Below are 16,437 nucleotides of genomic sequence, written 5' to 3'. Positions count from 1 at the left end.
GACTAGTTAGCTTGGCCTTCACCTTCACTTTGGGCCGCCCATCTCACCTCCGGTAATCAAGAGGTACTCACCTTTACTTGAGACCCTGTAGCTCATCAGTGAGCCAGATAAGTGTCCTAGCTTCTTAACAAACCTCGGGATCAAACTATCCACAACTACGACGACTGTAACAGCGAACCAACCGTCGTTTACGTCCACTATGAAGAGCAATCGGTTGATCGTCGGCCTCGATTACGGCACGACTTACACAGGTAGGTGAATATACCCAGACTTTGATCACGGTGCTTACTGGCGTAGGCGTATCCTTCTGTGAGACTTCGGATACTGGCTCACATGACGAACACATTGAGGTCATACACGATTGGCCCTCGAAACATACCAAAATCGGTACCAAAGAGAAGGTTCCGAGTGAAGTCACTTATCAAAAAGAAGGCCTGTTATGGGGATCTCTTATTCCTTCGAACATTCCACGACACATGTGGACTAAGCTTCAACTCGACGCCCGTCAGAAGGGAGCAGTAGCCAAGATTATTCGCGAAGTTTCGACATCCCCGCAGAGTGCGCAAAAGCAACCAGTTGAGATCATCGCCGACTTCTTGGGGCAGGTGAAAGCGCACCTCATCAAGAATCTTGACCAGAAGTACGGGAAGACACTTTGGAGGACACTACCCCTCACTTTAGTTGTTACCGTACCTGCAGTTTGGGCCGATATCGCCAAAGCCCATACCCTTGAGGCAGTACGCAAGGCAGGCTTCAACGAGCTTGAGTTCCCAGAGTTAAATAATACCATCATGGTAACTGAACCGGAAGCAGCAGCTATCTACACCATTAAGGCATTACGAGGTATGTACCTCCTTATGGGGTTGAGTTACTCTTGTGGTATTTCAGTGGCTGAAAGCTAAACGTACCATCTACAGGCACGACTCAAGATACTCAGTTCAAAGTCGGCGATGGCTTTATCGTTTGTGATATGGGTGGTGGAACGGTGGATCTCATATCATACCGAGTTGCAGGCCTTGAACCGACCGTCATCGAAGAAGCCACCATAGGCAACGGAGATCACTGTGGTGGTAGCTTTGTGGATCGCGCCTTTCTTAAATGGCTGGAACGTCGACTAGGCACCGAGGACTTTGTGGATATTGCTGGGTGTCGAAGCGAGGACATCCCTCACACATCGCTGTCCAAAAAGGCGGCCATGATGCTACAAGATTTCACTCTAGAAGTAAAGAGCGGATTCTCCGGAACTGAGACGAACTACTTGCGACTACCAGGCGCAATTGCCGACGATGATACCCGAGGCATCTGCGACGGAGAGATCAAGATCAATTTGTAAGCCCCCTGTTTTTTCAATTGAAACATGACTGACGCAACTAGTGAGGACACGATCGAGATGTTCGAGCATCCCATTCGTCGAACATATGAGCTTATTGGGGAGCAGCTACAGCAGGCGCGACACAACAAAAAGGTGGAGATTAAGGTCAGTTACTTACCAATCAGCGCCCTGTTCAAGTATTCATACAAATCTTGAATATTCGCTCACTGACTTCCGAATAGTTCGTTTTCATGGTGGGCGGATTTTCCGAGAGTCCTTACGTCTACAACAAAATCAAGGCCTTCGTTGAGACTAATAACTTGCAAGCGATTAAGCCTGCTTATGCGTATGTAAAGCCTGTCGGTCGTCATTGAATGTCGGCTAATTCTTCTCCTAGTTGGTCTGCTGTAGCACGAGGTGCAGCCGCAAAAGGTCTTGAAGGTGACAAAACTGTAATCCAGAAGCGAAAGGGCCGTAGGCACTATGGAAATTCCTGTTCTCCTATCTGGATTCCACGGAAACATACAGAAGCGGAATCGTACATCGACAAACACGACGGCGAAAAGCGAGCTTCTCATCAGATGAAATGGTTGATCAAGAAAGGTCAAGACCTGCCGACTTCTGGTCCGGCTCATGCGAAAGTCGATCTCTGCGCTGACTTTCGGCCATATCATAAGAGGGAAACACACCTTACCCTTTGGGCTTCGGATGCTGATAGGGCCCCAAAGCGCTCCACGAATAAGGTACGTGATTTCAACTGCGTGTTGCAAGGGAAATACTAAAAGTCATGCAGGATGTATACACTGTAGCCACAGTGAAAGTAGATCTGGGCGCTGTTCCCCAGGGCCAGTTCAAGGCTAAGCTGAGCGTTTCAGGAGCCCTCTACTATCGCCTGGAGTACGAAATTCATGTCTCCGTTCAGACCTCTCTGGAGTACTCGCTCGTAGTCAACGGAAAGACGTACGGGTCCTTGACTGCAACATACGAATAGGGCACGTGAAATCCAGCTGCGTATAGCAGATTAGTATTTCGAAGACTTTCCCGGGTATATGGTACCTAGCTATTTGGGCTCGGAACTTGAATACGAGCGCTGGTCATTCTGGGAGCATCAGGGAACGGATCGCCCGGATGACTACGGGGTAGTGGCGCTGCTAATTATATTGGCTGCCAACTGATGGGTTTGAATATGCTTTTTCTTGTAGAGCGCATCTTGGGTATCTCCAGATTTCCCATAGTATCCACATAGCGATGGTAGCAACCTGGATACTTGAAACGCACCTTCGTGGCCCCTTCCTCACCCCTCTCACTGAACACGCTTGTTCGATGCGACCTCCTTTGTCTTCCTCCATGTCCCCAACCACTTCCCAAACCTACCTCCAATCACCCTCTGCTACCCCGCCAAGTCCATCATGCAATCTCAACCGTTCAGCCGAAACTGAGCCTTAGGCTCGTCGCTAAATCACATGACTGACTTTCAATGCGCGTCATGCCCGCGCCATACCAAGACAGGCACGCTAGCGGAATCCTGCGCGCTGATCAGAACAACTCAGACAATATACTCGTTAGCGCTAGCAGGTAAGGAGAGATAGCGTGTTATGTGGCGCTTGCGCCGCGCGACGCTAAATCGACATCACACTGGCCGTTCAGCATGTGGAAAGAGGGGCAGCACAGTGGGGGTTGGAAAGAAGCGGAATCGAATCGCAGGACCTGCGGCAGCTGGCCAACGTGGAAGCGTGTTGACAGAGGGTTCGGGAAGACGACACATGGCTAGGCATCGTCGCGACCCCGTACTTTAGGAACTGTTGACTGACTACCTCCTGTTCCCGCGTTTCGGATAACGGGGAAGTGTAAGTTGTTGAGAACTAGCATGGGGCGCCGACGGGTGCATCTCCGATCCAGTAAGCGTGTACCAGAGAATGCACTCTAAACTACTTCGTTAGGCCAGTTTCACAGACTCGTCTTGCATCGCCTTGCTGAGTCTTTTTTATACGCTATTTGGCTGTTTGGGGCAGGTGATTCCACGCTGAAGTAATTTGAGCACAATAGTGGGGACTTCCCGAGGCTTTGGTAAGGCCATTCCCTGATGATTGTTTCTCTTTCAGGTTCACTCAAGCTACACCTCTACCGGCTGGTGGTAGCTCAACAGGTAATCCTGGGAGGTAGGCGCTTTTGATTTTTTGTTTGGTGGCAGGCCGCTAGAAACAATAATAAACGGCGAATTTACATTTCTATCTCGCGGTGTTGCCTACTCTTCTACAGTGCGTCTTGGGAATTCTCAGACTCTCCACGTGTTAGGATAGTTCGGGGCACATATTATTCCTAAAAGGTCATGCAACAGACGCTGACAGCGTCAGCGCTACTAAGGATCATATCTGTCGAGCTTCTAGCTACGGCTTTGCTTATTCTCTTACACTGCGTCCTGGAAGTCTTCCGACACTTCACGTTTTAGGATTATATAGGAGTTGGTTACGCTTGAAGGTCCTTGCAGTACTGGTACTTTAGCTCTGCTTAGTTTATCAAAGTGCACCCGGGGTATGTTCAGACCCTTAACATTGATAATAAAGTAATGGTAGTAATTGGTGTATGAGAAATAAAGCCTTGATTCTGTACAGTTCCCTTACTAGCCCATCCACTCATTAAACCCATCCCAGTAACCCATGCCCAACCCGGTCCGCCTTTACATACCCGCACCTGGACCATTGTACGAATACCCCGGAGGCCAGTAGGGCCAGGCCAGACTAGGCTCGTTGGTGGAGCCAGTATAAGGGACGTTCCCCATAGGAGGGGGGTTGCCCATAGGAGAGGGGTTGCCCATGGAATGGACATTTCCCATTGAAGGGGCGTTCGCCATGGAAGCAGCGTTCCCCATGGAAGGAACGTGTCCCATAGAAGTAACGTGCCCCATAGGAGGAACGTTACCCATGTGCGGGATCCTGCCCATGGAAGGGACGTTGCCCATGGGAGTCGTGGCGTTGGGGTCGACAGAGTACTCCCGTCGGCTCCTCTTTGCGGGTGGCTCTTGGTACCCGGGGTTGGGCAGAAGAGGTGCGTTTGGTGCCGGAGTCTGGTCCGAGGTGTATGAGCGCTTGTGCGCCATTGATCGGGCCTCCTTCCGGAGACGTAATCGAACTCCTTGGTCCGAAAAGGCGCGAGAGAGGTAGGTGGACTCCTCGAGTCCCTTAAAGTCTTTTGCAGCCAAGACTTTAAACTTATCGCTGATAGTCGAGGCTAAATACTGTACCTCATAAGAATCTTGGTGGAATTCATACAAGGTAAAGCAAAGCCTAAAAGTACCCACAGTTCTAACAGAGATATCCCCAAAAACAAAAAATCCTCCATCTTTATTGCTTATATCTTTTAAGCGGTGCAAAGAAGATACTAGTGTCCCTACTAGGGACTTCTCTGTGCTCATCTCGCACGGCTCGTCTTTATCTGGCTTATAAAGCGTCGCGCAGGCAAACAAGTAGGGATTTTGGAGGAATTGTTGTTGCGGGTCAATTCGCGCATTAACAACAAGTTCCAGGATGGGGGGCGGATCAACTGGCTTCCGCACTTTTTCTTTCCCTTGCAGGGAAACAAGCGCCTCGTGAGGCTGCTGCCGAAAATAAAGTTGGCATGTCCCAGGGCGTAGGGGGCCAACAGTGGGGTTGGGAACCTGCTGGTAGGCAGATTCCGTGGCGGGAGCGGCGAAGTAGGGGTTGGAGAACATGGTCGAATTGTAAGTAGTGGTGTTGGGGTTTGGTAGTTGAGTTGTTTTCGTTGGGTAGTGTTGGTAGAAGTGTGGTGGTTGAGTTGAGGTAGTTGAGTGGTAGTGGTCGAGTAGTTGTGGTAGTGGTAGTTAAGGAAAAAAGCTAAGAGAAGGGAATAGAGACATATAATATATGAATGTCTAAGAGAAATAAAACACAATCTCTGGTTGAGAATTATCGGCCTAACCATAGAGAAGTTGCAATGTCTCTCGAACTTTGCAAAACAACTCGAATCCAATATTGTGATTGGATAGGGGTGGGTAGTGGGGATCGGAAAATCGAAAGGTTAACGAAATATTTGAAAGTGCCTCTCTAGTGACTGCAATATTCCCGTTTGAGCTACGGCTGCACTACGGGAGTGCCCGTCGTATCAAATTACCAAGGCTGGAGTGGATGGAATGGTTTCCAGCTCGGACCTAATCCTAACGAGCACGGTGCACCCGTTCTTGAGTCCAAATCTTCTGGTACACTTGATCTACAAAGGACGTCGTAAGAACCAATCAACACCACGCGTTTGTTTTCCCCCTACGTCCTATGGCGAAATTTTTCTGGTGGTTTGGGGCCTAAGGTTTCCGTGCTCGCTTCCCCGGATGCATGACTCACGCGACGTACAATTTCAATATTGATTGGGAGAGACGTGTGGCACCGTACCGTGGTAGAAGCTTGGGGTATCGTGTGTGCGCAAAGTCTTCAATACTGGTGACGATTGTTGGACTAGTCTGAATAAGTCGAGTCCGAGATATGTGGGTGGTTATGATCCAGGAAGGAGCTATCAGCCGGTAGAAGGTCTAGCCCCGTCGAACAGTGTTGCACTCGATACTGAACAGACAGAAAGTGTGCGAGGGGTGTGGAGTATATCAGGCAACTTCGTTGCATTCCTATTCCCACGCCAGAATATTACTCCAAGACTACCCGTCGCTCTCTGAAGTTTGACGAAACCGAGGTGTCCAACTGACGGCACCCAATCGAATCTTTGGCCGAACCGATTGTCAACGGCTTTGGCGATCTGAATTACGAACGTGAAGTCGGGTACGCCATGCAAAGCTTCCTCCTGATTATCGTACGAGTGTTTTCCTCTTGAGCGACCCACAATGATTAATTGCACCGAGAACTCTTTGTTCGTTTCCAGAGCTGATGATTCCTTCTTTCAAACACTGTATGGAAGTACACTGGTAGCGCTGTGTCGTCTGGGCTGCAGTTGTAGTACGTGAAAGGCCGACCTCGTCAACAGCCGGAGCGGAAAAGATTGAGACTTTGCCGTTTGAGACGAAGTCCTCTCCACACCCAACCGTGGTTGACCCTGCCTTAGGGTATGTAGAGGTCCGTTTTCCAAGGTACCCGCGCTCCCGGAATTATTAGCGCCGTGTCGGCTGACCGAATCTAGACGAAGTGAGGTGCCGGCTGTGTGGAAGGTCGGTATTGTCCGTGGGAGATGAAGATGAGGGATGAGTGGAAATAGTGCTCTTGAGAATGGAGACGGCGTGCAGTACAATGCCAAAATCATACACTCGATGATTGAGTTACCGAAGGGACTTGAGAGTAAGTTTGCTGAATCGGAACACTCCGCTTTCGTCTTATGGCCTTGCGCCTGCACCGCTAGCCTCGAGGACAAATCGTCGCTTCGCGTTTAGTCTGAAGTGCAGCGGGCACCGAGCTATCTGGACGCGGCTGCCGATCGGCACACGGTAGGGCTTTCCGCTAACAAAGCTGTTCGCTACCGAATTCGGCGAGCTAACAGGTGAGAGAACAGCTGGTAGGTTAGGAAACGGTGGGCTAAGAGGTGAGAAGTAGGGCAGCGTGAATCATGCGAACAAGCCTTAATCGAGCCAGTAAAGACTATTGTGCAACCTTATTTCCTCTTGTACAGCGGGATTAGATAAAAGGCTGGTGTCTCTCCTTCTTGTCAAGATCCTGAAGTGATTGCTCGTCGAAATAGGTCCAAGTATACGGTTGACCGGCTTGTGTCCCTCAGTGAAGCTGCCCTAACGGTATGGTATCCAGGGTGAGATCGAAAACGACAGAACGGTATGTGCTCAGCGAAATACCGGGGGTGAGAGACAGGGAAGAAGCTTGTCCAGCCTGCTGGCGCATGGGTAAGTGTGCGAAGAGGGCACAGCGGGACCGACGACGACAACGACGACGACGAAGAAGAAGAGATCCTGAAGCGCCGCACAGATATGGCGACGAAGAGTTGTATATGCTCAAAAGTACCGCCGATTGAGGATGATAACCAGCTAAGGCCTGTTCTAGGGTAGAGACGGAGCAATAGCCCGCTTGTCACATTCTGCCAGAGCGAGGATATCCCATGTAGCCGATGAGCGACTCCAGCACCGCACAGACTGAGCGGCAGCAGGGCATGGGTGGCAGGCTGGCCTCCGTCGTGCTTCGATTCAACGGCAATCCCAGGTTTGAGGGTGGTAATGGGCACTGTCCAGGGCATCGGACGGGGGCCCCCGGGTGCATACGACGGATGCAGAAGCCCATGCCTGCAAACACCCAAACAAGGCTCGAAATTTAGCCATTGAAACTACTCTACTTGAGAGATCGTATATAACTCCCCGTTGGCGCCCAATATCTCAGCTATCCCCTCGTCGCCAGCATGTCTGCCAGAAGTTCCTCTGATCCGTAGTCTCGAGGCACAGAAGACTGGAGTCTGTTCAGCAGGTCCCAACGCATTTGTCCCGACCACTTGCGGACAAGCATCGTCGCACGGAACACGTCTACGCACATGGCGGCTGTCACCCAGGCTCTCCGGCGGCGCTTGAGGGCGGCTCCGGGGTGTAGCTCGAGACTCGACGCCGTTGACGACCTGACAGAGGGCTTGAAGCTAACGCATTCATTGCATACTCACGTCACACGGCAGGCGACGGCTCACACGCTGCAAGTATTGCCTGATACTCTGCCCGATCGTCTTCCAAGGCAGACATCAGACGAGGCCGCCAACGCTCTTCTTCGCTAGAAGCGGTGTTTCCAAGTGCGTAGCGGGGGGGCTTGACAGATGGTGCATGGGTGCTGCACGGCAGCTAGCCCCGAAAACGGAGGGCAGACACGGGCGACGTCGTTGGAGTCTTTGTTCTACAAGTGGGGAGTCGATCGCCATCGAAGCTTGCGGTGGCTGGGAGGATTTCTCCCAGGATCTTGCGATGAGGTGCGCCCGGGCCGCCCACTGCTCCGTTCTCCATGATGAAGGAATTCTACGATGTTACACCACCACTCACCACCCCCGTCCGTTCTCTGTTTAGCCACATAACATTCGGCGAGTGAGCGCGTCCAAGGCAATCCGCACAGCTGCTGGCCCGGCATTCCTCCTCTGACAACAGCCGATATACCCAGCCCTACCCTTAGCAAAGCTTGGCCGCTGGGCCATCACCAGGTAATCTTCGTCTCGCATCAAGGCACCGCAATCTGGCCGCTACAGCCTCTGCTGCGGCACTATGCTTGCCTGGCGCAGTCCCTGAACAGATCGCTCGGCTGTCCCAGCCCCTTTCCTCGTACTCCTGGTATTCTCTCCGCGCTCTGACCAGCCGCTGTTCCTGCAGATATGACTGCATATACCGCTAATGACGCGCTCCACACGTTACAAAGATTGTCCCAACATCGGCCCTATATGCTTTTAATCTACTTGTTCGCTTACTCCCAGTGAAGTTACGCAGACACTCTCCCCCTCAGAGATGCTAGATTGCGGCCATGGGCATGCCGTCCAAATGATGCTGCCACCTCGACACAGCTCTTGCGCAGTCCCGCAAGGACTCCTTCGTCTTATCCGGATCGGTTTACAATACGTCACCAACAGTTGCCCCGGGATGTAGCTGAACACAGATGAGATCGTACAGAAACATTACATATGCTGCTTTGACTGGTCTACTTCAGGCGAGTGCCACCACAGCTTTCTGCAGTGCGTCTTATTTGTGCTGTTAATTGTTAATCCCCGATGGTAAGCAGAGAGTCGCCTTAATTAACACTGACCGCAATCAACTCGCTACGTACTCGGCTCTGCGCGCTTGTTCACCTCTACCTGGTGGATGTGGGGTACTGGCATATCTGCCCCCTATTACTACCACGTCTCGTGGCAATTTTCCCTGATTTATGAACATTTATCTAGAGGATTATCTCTATGTGCCGGTTTCCATGAAGCTGGTCAAAAACGGGTTCGGGTTCGCTAGCTATTCGCAACTATAATTCCTAGATCCTTTAACGCTCTGCCCTACGTGCAAAGATTATCTTCGATACTCAGCCAAACCGCAGACTGCTAAACACAAACATATCTATCAGATAAAATCAGCACTCTTTTAGATGTTGGATGTTTCCGCGGTCAAGCCAATGCAGGTGATCAAGCATATTGAACACGGTACTGCTACGTTATAGCAACTTGAACGTAAATAGACAGCACCATGTTCTTGCTGTACTCCTCTGGATATGGCGACGCGTGCCAGGTGTCCATCTCCCATCCACCAAGATTGACACACTTTGACTGCTAACTTCTGGCAAGATCGTCTCCTCCAGTGACTTGGATCTGCAGTCTGGAAGCCGCATAGCTCTAACTAGCTGGGCATTTCTCCTCGGATGCTACGAATGTCGCTGAAGACCCTCATCGACGATGCTTCGCCAATTATTGTCCATAGATCTCAGAAGTTCTATCTGCATCCTGCAACGGCAGAGAGCTGCTCAGCCTATATTAGTGGCTCTAGGCGAATCAGTACGTCTAGTGGCCTACCATGATTGAGCTCCGATACGTTCTTGTTTGTCGTCCATCGCGCGAGTTGTTGGACCCCTCCTTTCTTTCCCCACAACTACTGCGTGTCAGCACTAACCAGCGCTATGCATAGTAAAGCAGTGATTTCCTTATGATTGAAAGGAATCAGGTGCCTGTTCTCTCAACACCATGCCTCGATCCCAGGAATTCACGGCACTTCACTAGCGATATGTGATACTAGTTAGCTTCGCCTACCCTGGCACTCTGCCATAGTACGACCCAGCACGGTCTCATCACGCTTGAACCGCTGGCCAGAACCAGGCTTCTTCGAGTCGAGCTTGCGGGTAGGTGACTCGGAGTTCCGTCTGGTCACCACTCCCCACAACAACCCCCACATCCTGCGTGGCTAACGTGCCCCTCCATCAGGGCCGATATCTCCAAGGGCTTTGCAATCGTTCGTCAGTCTCCAGGTATACATATGACATGCATTCATGATGCATCAGAGTCCGCAAACGGCGGTTACGGCATGCGGAGCTCTGCCTTCTGCGTGGCAGAGATGAACTAGACTGGGCCTCATGCGAGCCAAGAGTCTTTTCACATGCGCACGCGCACTGCTACTGGTTACGCAGACTACCAGGATCCCCGAGGACAAAGGAAAGACGCAAGGTTGACTTCAAGCGGACTTGAGTGCTCTCGGCGTTGTTGGCCTCCGGCGTTTAGAAAGACGCGAAGATAAACTTTCCCTCGAAGCTTGTTAATTAGCCCGTAAACTATGCAAGATTTCATTTCAAAGAATCACGACAAGGCGCATTGCAATACAGCACCTTCCCCATCAAGACAATACTGGAATGGAACGCGTCGTAGCCTGCGACACTGACTAGTTGGGTTGTTCTCAAATGATGATAGTATTGCTTGAGGATTTTCGAGCATTTCCCCAGAGCGCTATTGCGGTAAACAGGGTCGCGAGCCTTATCTCTACCATGACTCACATCTGCACTTCAAACCCCTCCCGGAGGCCGGCCGTTCCAGGTCCCCTCGTTATGCTCTATAAACCAAGAACCCGGCTGTCATTGGACGGGCACATTTCAGTGGGGCACAAGCCATACATTCCTATCCTCGATAGCGGGGAAGGAATACCGAACGAGGTTCATTCTACGCCTCGTGGTCATGGATACAGCTTATTCAACCTGATCATGAGTTTTTCGCTCTTTGGAGGGGCAGTATAGGCGTCTGATTGCTCAATATCCGTATCGTCCACGATTGTTGTGCTGTAGTTCGAATACAGTGCAGCGACAATGTACTTCATCTCTGTACCGAAATTAGCTCACAGGCCAGTATTACTTTCGCGAATATACGGCGACATCTCCGAACATGTCAAGACAAGTCTCAGGCTGGTCAGCTAATTGGAGTGACAAGCCTATCGCGGACAGATCGAACAGTTTAGCATGCGCGCCGCAGACGAACCGAAGAGACGACAAGAATAGAAGTATCAACCATGGTGCGCAAGAATGGTAAGTAGAAGAGGTCACTCACGGTACACCGCCAGATGACTTCCAACACACATGCGTCCGCCACTGATTGTCGTAAGTCGAGCATTCCAATGGCGCTCACAAGCCTCTTGACTAACCTTCCAAAAGCCCAGAACCATCTACTCTCCATGTCCTTCCTCTTCTCAGCATCGAGCTTCTCCATTTCCAGCCACCGATCTGGCCTCCACTCGCTAGCGCGCTCATAAACCGCCTCGTTTAGGTGCAGCAAGCCTGCACTCGCGCTGACCCTCACACCACCAGGAACATAAAATACCTTGTCTTCGGTACCAAGGCGACAACCTTGCGGTGGTGTAAAACGCGGCTGCGGGCCTGGAATGGCCGAGTGTAGTCGGAGTGTTTCCCAGATCACAGCGTGTAAGACGGGTAGAGCGTCTACTGTCTTGGGATCTGGAAGACCTGGCGATGACGAGGACATCAAGCGTGGTGATAGAGCAAGAAGCTCATGCTGGAGACGAGCCTGGATATTGGGATGTTGCGAGAGCTCGTGGATGATGTAGGTGAGTGTTATCCCAGATGTATCGAAGCCTGCTGCTAGATGGTCAAGCACTTCACTCGCAAGGGGTGTTCTCGACGGCCTGCCGTTCCTGTCCGCTTCTTTGGTGAGAGCCTGCGAGAGATGCTGATACACAACCGGCAGGCGCTCTCGACTCCCGTCGCCTGAAATCAACCATGCGTGGGCGCGTTCGCACATGTTCGCCGTCCACTTCTCGATCTCGCTATTCGCTTCGTCAACCCATTTCGGCGTCAGTCTATACCCGAGCCGCTTTTCCACAAATGCTGTGAGCCCGGGGAACTCCTGAGGCCAGAAGTTGTATGATCGACGTGAGTTGTACAAATCGAGAAACCAGGCCAACTGCTTTGGGTTGTCGATAAGGTTCGAGCTGGCATTGAGCCCGAAGATGTAGCCTGTGACGATATCCATGGTAGTCGCGCTGAGTAGCGCGTACATATTGAGTACTCCAGACTCAGCATTGTCGAAAGTTGATGCAAGATATGGCAAGAAGCGGGCATATAGGATGGTAGACATTTGCGCCCGGAGAGCCTCATTTGCAGTGACAAAGGATTTGCTGTAGATGTTGCTCAACATCCTCTTCCTTCTCGAGTGCGGCTTATTGCTTCCGGTGGAAAACATGTTATCGACTCTAATGAAGCTATCAACACCGCGCCCAGTATATATGTAGTGTGTGTGCAAAGTCTTACCCCCCATAGTTTGAGAAGAAAGAATACCAATTGTATCCGCCCTTTCCACTGCTCCCCTTCTCAAACCCGCCGGTGTACACATCTCGGATTCCGCCTTTCACACAATTGACACTGACTTCATTGGGTCCAAGGCAGACAATTGGTCCCAGGCGGTCGTGTGCTGCTTTCAGAGTGGCATTTTCAATCGACCGCCAGCGAATCGAATCTATCCAGAGAGAAGTAAAGTGCGCTAACGGGTGCGCAGAAGGAACTTTGCGTAAAGGATTCCTAATGTAGCTGATGCAGACATGGCCGACAGCGAACACAAAAGCCAAAATAGCAAGGTCCGTCGGCGTGAGGGCGAGCATCCTGCGATCTGACGCGCCGCCACGGGTGCGAGAGTACGTATAAAGGCGAGCGAAATAAAAATAGAAATAAGAAATGTCCACAAGAGGCTCAAAGAAAGTGGATTGTAGTTTACTAATACATTTCTATAGCTTTCCCCTCGCTAACAAAACAGTCGTTCACATTGCTCCCCGCAGCGGAGCGATCTGCTTATCTTATCGCCGCCCATCTACCCCGAAATCCCCGTCGCTAGCCGCACCATCAGCTTGAGCCTCCTCCACACATCCGTACAACACTTAAACACGCCCCAGCTCGGTCGTCATAAAGAACACCAGACTCGATTCCAATCGATGCAGTGCATCGCCATCTCGCACGCCGCTCGCCGCTCGCGGTCGTCATGTCCAACCACCTAAATCTATCCCGGCCCAAGTAAAATCCCGGTTTCGGTGTGCCCACCCGCCCTAATAAAAGTTGCGCGCCCATTGACCGATGTCACGTTCCATGTCGCACCGCTGCATAGATGCAGAAAACGCATCGGAGAAATTGTTGTGCAATGTGCAGTGAATCCATCAAGTAGCCGGGTTTGAGGAAGATAGAGGCACGGCATGTATCGGTTATGTGCTACTGCGGCTGTTGTGACCTGCTCGGTACGCACGCATACTCCGGACGCAGAAATATCTAGGATTCAGGGGGGAATAGTGATGTGATAGACGAGAACGAGATTAGAAGCTCCAGTGCCTAGAGGAGCCGTTCTTACTCTGTCATGAGGTGTAAAAACATTGCATTACTTTAGTCGGCCCTTCATTACAGTAATCGCTACCGACTCCGCTTGGTGAATACGTTATGATACCATTTCTTCTCAACCGTTACCTAGGATAGGTGGATTGTTCGCGTGAGGAACGACCACGTCTAGCTCGACAGCATCGACATGCTGCCGGTCAAAGATGTTACTGACTTCCTCCAGAGACAATCCCTTAGTTTCCGGTACGTAGAAGAACATAAATACGACTACGAAGACCAATATGCCCACATAAACGAGATAATACTTCCACATAATCCTCTCCAGTGCGATTGGGTTCACATACTGATTGAAGCATGTGGCGACAGCCTGTGTTACCCAGAATATACTGGCCCCCTTTGCGCGCAGGTGACTAGGCCAGATTTCGTTGATGTAAAGGACGGGGATAGGCGTCAGACCGATGACATACCCACCAAGAAATAGGAAAAGGAATACTATTACTGCATAGCCTGCAGAAGTGGATTGAGTACTCGAGTATTGTGCAGAGCAGACAGTGACCATGATCATGAAGAGCAGCATGGTACCGGCGGAAGTCAAGAATAGGAAGCGTCGGCCCACTCTTTCGGCTAGAAGCGCTGCGCCGCATGCCAAAACCCAGTTGTAAATCTGGAGACCGCCATTGATGCCTTGCTGTTTGAAATAGCTGGTAATACCGACGGTCTGCAACACCGGAGCCAGGTAGAAAGTAATGATGCCGTTGCCCACCCACTGAGTCGCTATGCCAATAGCGATGGATAATACAAGCCGTTTTCGGTTTCCAGGCGTGGTGCAAAGGGATCCCCAACCGACATGACGGCTTCCACTCTCTAGCTCAGCCGATGCGATGATTTTAGAGAATTCGGAAAGTACCAATTCATCATCAGTGTGACCATTAGCGTGGAAAGTAGCTAAAACCGCCTTAGCCTCCTCTTCTTTCCCATGTGCCACGAGCCAACGAGGCGATTCTGGGCAGAACAAAATCAAACCAGACTGTAAAACGGTCCAGAATAATTGGACAGCCACCGGCAGCCGCCATGACCATGAACTTTGGATATTCAGAGCTCCATACGAGGCCCAAGTGGAAGTGATTGAGCCAACGAAGAAGAACGTATTGAAGAAGGCACCGACAACAGCTCTTTGACGAGGATGGGCAAGTTCGAGGCACAGAGCTGATGAAGATATAATGCTGAAAATGGAAGCAAACCCAGCGATAAGACGCATGGCGAGGAACACACCAGACGACTTGCAAAACATCTGTCCAATAAATCCGCCTGTCATGCCCAGATTCCCAATCATAATTCCGGCGCGGCGGCCGTATCTATCTGAGAGCCAAGGTGCTGGAAAGAAGGCTGCGATAGAGCCCAGAGGCTGAGCTGCAACACCTAGGCCCAACAGTGTTATATTCGAGAGGCCTTCGAGGTCTTGAAACCACCTCGGGTTCGCAATCAGGCTCGAAATAAGCGAACTAACGTAGCCGTTAGACATCGCGCCCAGATAACACGTAAGAAGCAGGACATTGAGCTTCCGCATGCCGGGATCCCTCCACCATTGCGGGTGGGTATTGTTAGTAAGACTGGGAATCGGCATCGGACTCAACTCTTCCTTGACAGAGGCGGCGCACAACGAGTGGACAGAAAGATAAGTGGAGATTGTGGGCGCAGAGGTGAGCTTCAATGAGAAGTCCTACAAGGCGGGGTGGTTAGCTATAGATATGAGGTATCGCTTTTCGAACGTCTCGTTCCCGGCAAGCCGGGCCGTCACAGCGAACCTTGCCATGTCATGTCGTCGGTCAACCAATCGCTATCCCCACCCTAGCAACGACACGTTATCATAGATAGCAAACGCGCCACACAGTCACCCTTACGATACGCACGTTTGGCTGATTAGAGACGCGAGACATATGCTTGGGTGAGCATACTCATCCTTGAGAGAGGCGCTTGAGCAGATTGCCGGCTTTTTGTTTTGCTGCTGTAGGCAGCAGCATCGCTGTTACGTGGCTGGAATTAGTTCTATAGTTCTGCGACCAGATTTTGCGTCGCGGTACTATACTGTTTATTTTATTGCAATACTGCTTTTACAATTTGCAGAGAGCTTCTGAGCTTTACAACTTATTCTTCTCTCTCATACTCATCCAAGCATATCCCCCCGCCCCCCAAAAATATTCAAAAGCGCCCTCTCTCCAGGTTTACCTATTGAGCTACTCTTTGGTTCTCTGGGGCTACTTTGAGTACGTCGCGAGCAATTGTCAAGCTCATACAGGTCATGTAAGCCAGCAAAAAGATTATATGATTAATTAGGTAATAGTCGATTATGGTAACGTAGCAGTGGCGGTGGGTGCACGGTGCTGTGCATCTTTCTAGAAATTTATTCGTGTCAGTTCAAATTATACTCAAATAGCAGTTGCTTTAGTTCGCTGTTTACGTGCGTTCAGATCTTCCTGTAGACTCCTAGTGGCTGTGAACCCAATCTTTTGGCCACCTAAACGTTCCGGAAGCACAAACAAGCGGAAGAAGATAACTTGATATCTTTTGCTCTAGTCGAACCTTCATAATTAATTATTTTGGGCGATGGCAGACTCACAAGACGCAAGGCATAAAGGAAGCCTAACCAGGACAGACTTATGCAAGGGATAACATGTAGGGGCCGCCACCCTCCCTCTTAATCGCTATTTTTTGGTAACTCCTAAATTATTTCAGCTAGTCTCACAATTGTTCACAACGATTTAACGATGAGTTAAAACGGCGGGCAATCACTTTCACCTGTATCCTTAGAGCGAGCCAGTCATCACTTTGTCCCGTGGTTCATAACCTCTGAGCGCCCACAAAGCCGAT

The 16,437-nt window shown here is 50.7% G+C and overlaps 4 protein-coding genes across 4 annotated transcripts; 1 reads left to right on the top strand and 3 right to left on the bottom strand.

Moving 5' to 3' along the window:
- Positions 1-59: 59 nt before the first annotated feature.
- K460DRAFT_337547 (actin-like ATPase domain-containing protein) lies at positions 60-2,647 on the top strand. Its single transcript, XM_040931013.1, has 7 exons — positions 60-251; positions 298-843; positions 918-1,329; positions 1,375-1,477; positions 1,555-1,658; positions 1,710-2,055; positions 2,106-2,647. The coding sequence occupies exons 1-7, from the start codon at positions 200-202 to the stop codon at positions 2,301-2,303; spliced, it is 1,761 nt and encodes a 586-aa protein (XP_040787960.1). The 5' UTR covers positions 60-199; the 3' UTR covers positions 2,304-2,647.
- Positions 2,648-4,376: 1,729 nt separating this feature from the next.
- K460DRAFT_239674 (uncharacterized protein) lies at positions 4,377-4,958 on the bottom strand (the record flags this gene model as incomplete). Its single annotated transcript, XM_040927307.1, has 1 exon — positions 4,377-4,958. A coding segment is annotated over one exon (582 nt), but the record flags the coding sequence as incomplete, so codon positions are not given.
- Positions 4,959-10,919: 5,961 nt separating this feature from the next.
- On the bottom strand, positions 10,920-12,851 carry K460DRAFT_284199 (cytochrome P450; the record flags this gene model as incomplete). The annotated part of the gene is made up of 4 exons (XM_040928716.1): positions 10,920-11,062; positions 11,288-11,328; positions 11,382-12,446; positions 12,505-12,851. The coding sequence occupies 4 exons, from the start codon at positions 12,849-12,851 to the stop codon at positions 10,920-10,922; spliced, it is 1,596 nt and encodes a 531-aa protein (XP_040787958.1).
- Positions 12,852-13,687: 836 nt separating this feature from the next.
- K460DRAFT_355218 (putative lactose permease) lies at positions 13,688-15,506 on the bottom strand (the record flags this gene model as incomplete). The annotated part of the gene is made up of 2 exons (XM_040931860.1): positions 13,688-15,289; positions 15,471-15,506. 2 exons carry the CDS (start codon positions 15,504-15,506, stop codon positions 13,688-13,690), a joined length of 1,638 nt encoding a protein of 545 aa, XP_040787957.1.
- Positions 15,507-16,437: the final 931 nt, after the last annotated feature.

This window comes from Cucurbitaria berberidis (assembly GCF_010015615.1).
Source record: "Cucurbitaria berberidis CBS 394.84 unplaced genomic scaffold K460scaffold_3, whole genome shotgun sequence".
Taxonomy (NCBI): Eukaryota; Fungi; Ascomycota; class Dothideomycetes; order Pleosporales; family Cucurbitariaceae; genus Cucurbitaria; species Cucurbitaria berberidis.
Note: the sequence above shows the minus strand (reverse complement) of the source record. Positions and strands in the feature narration are given on the sequence as shown.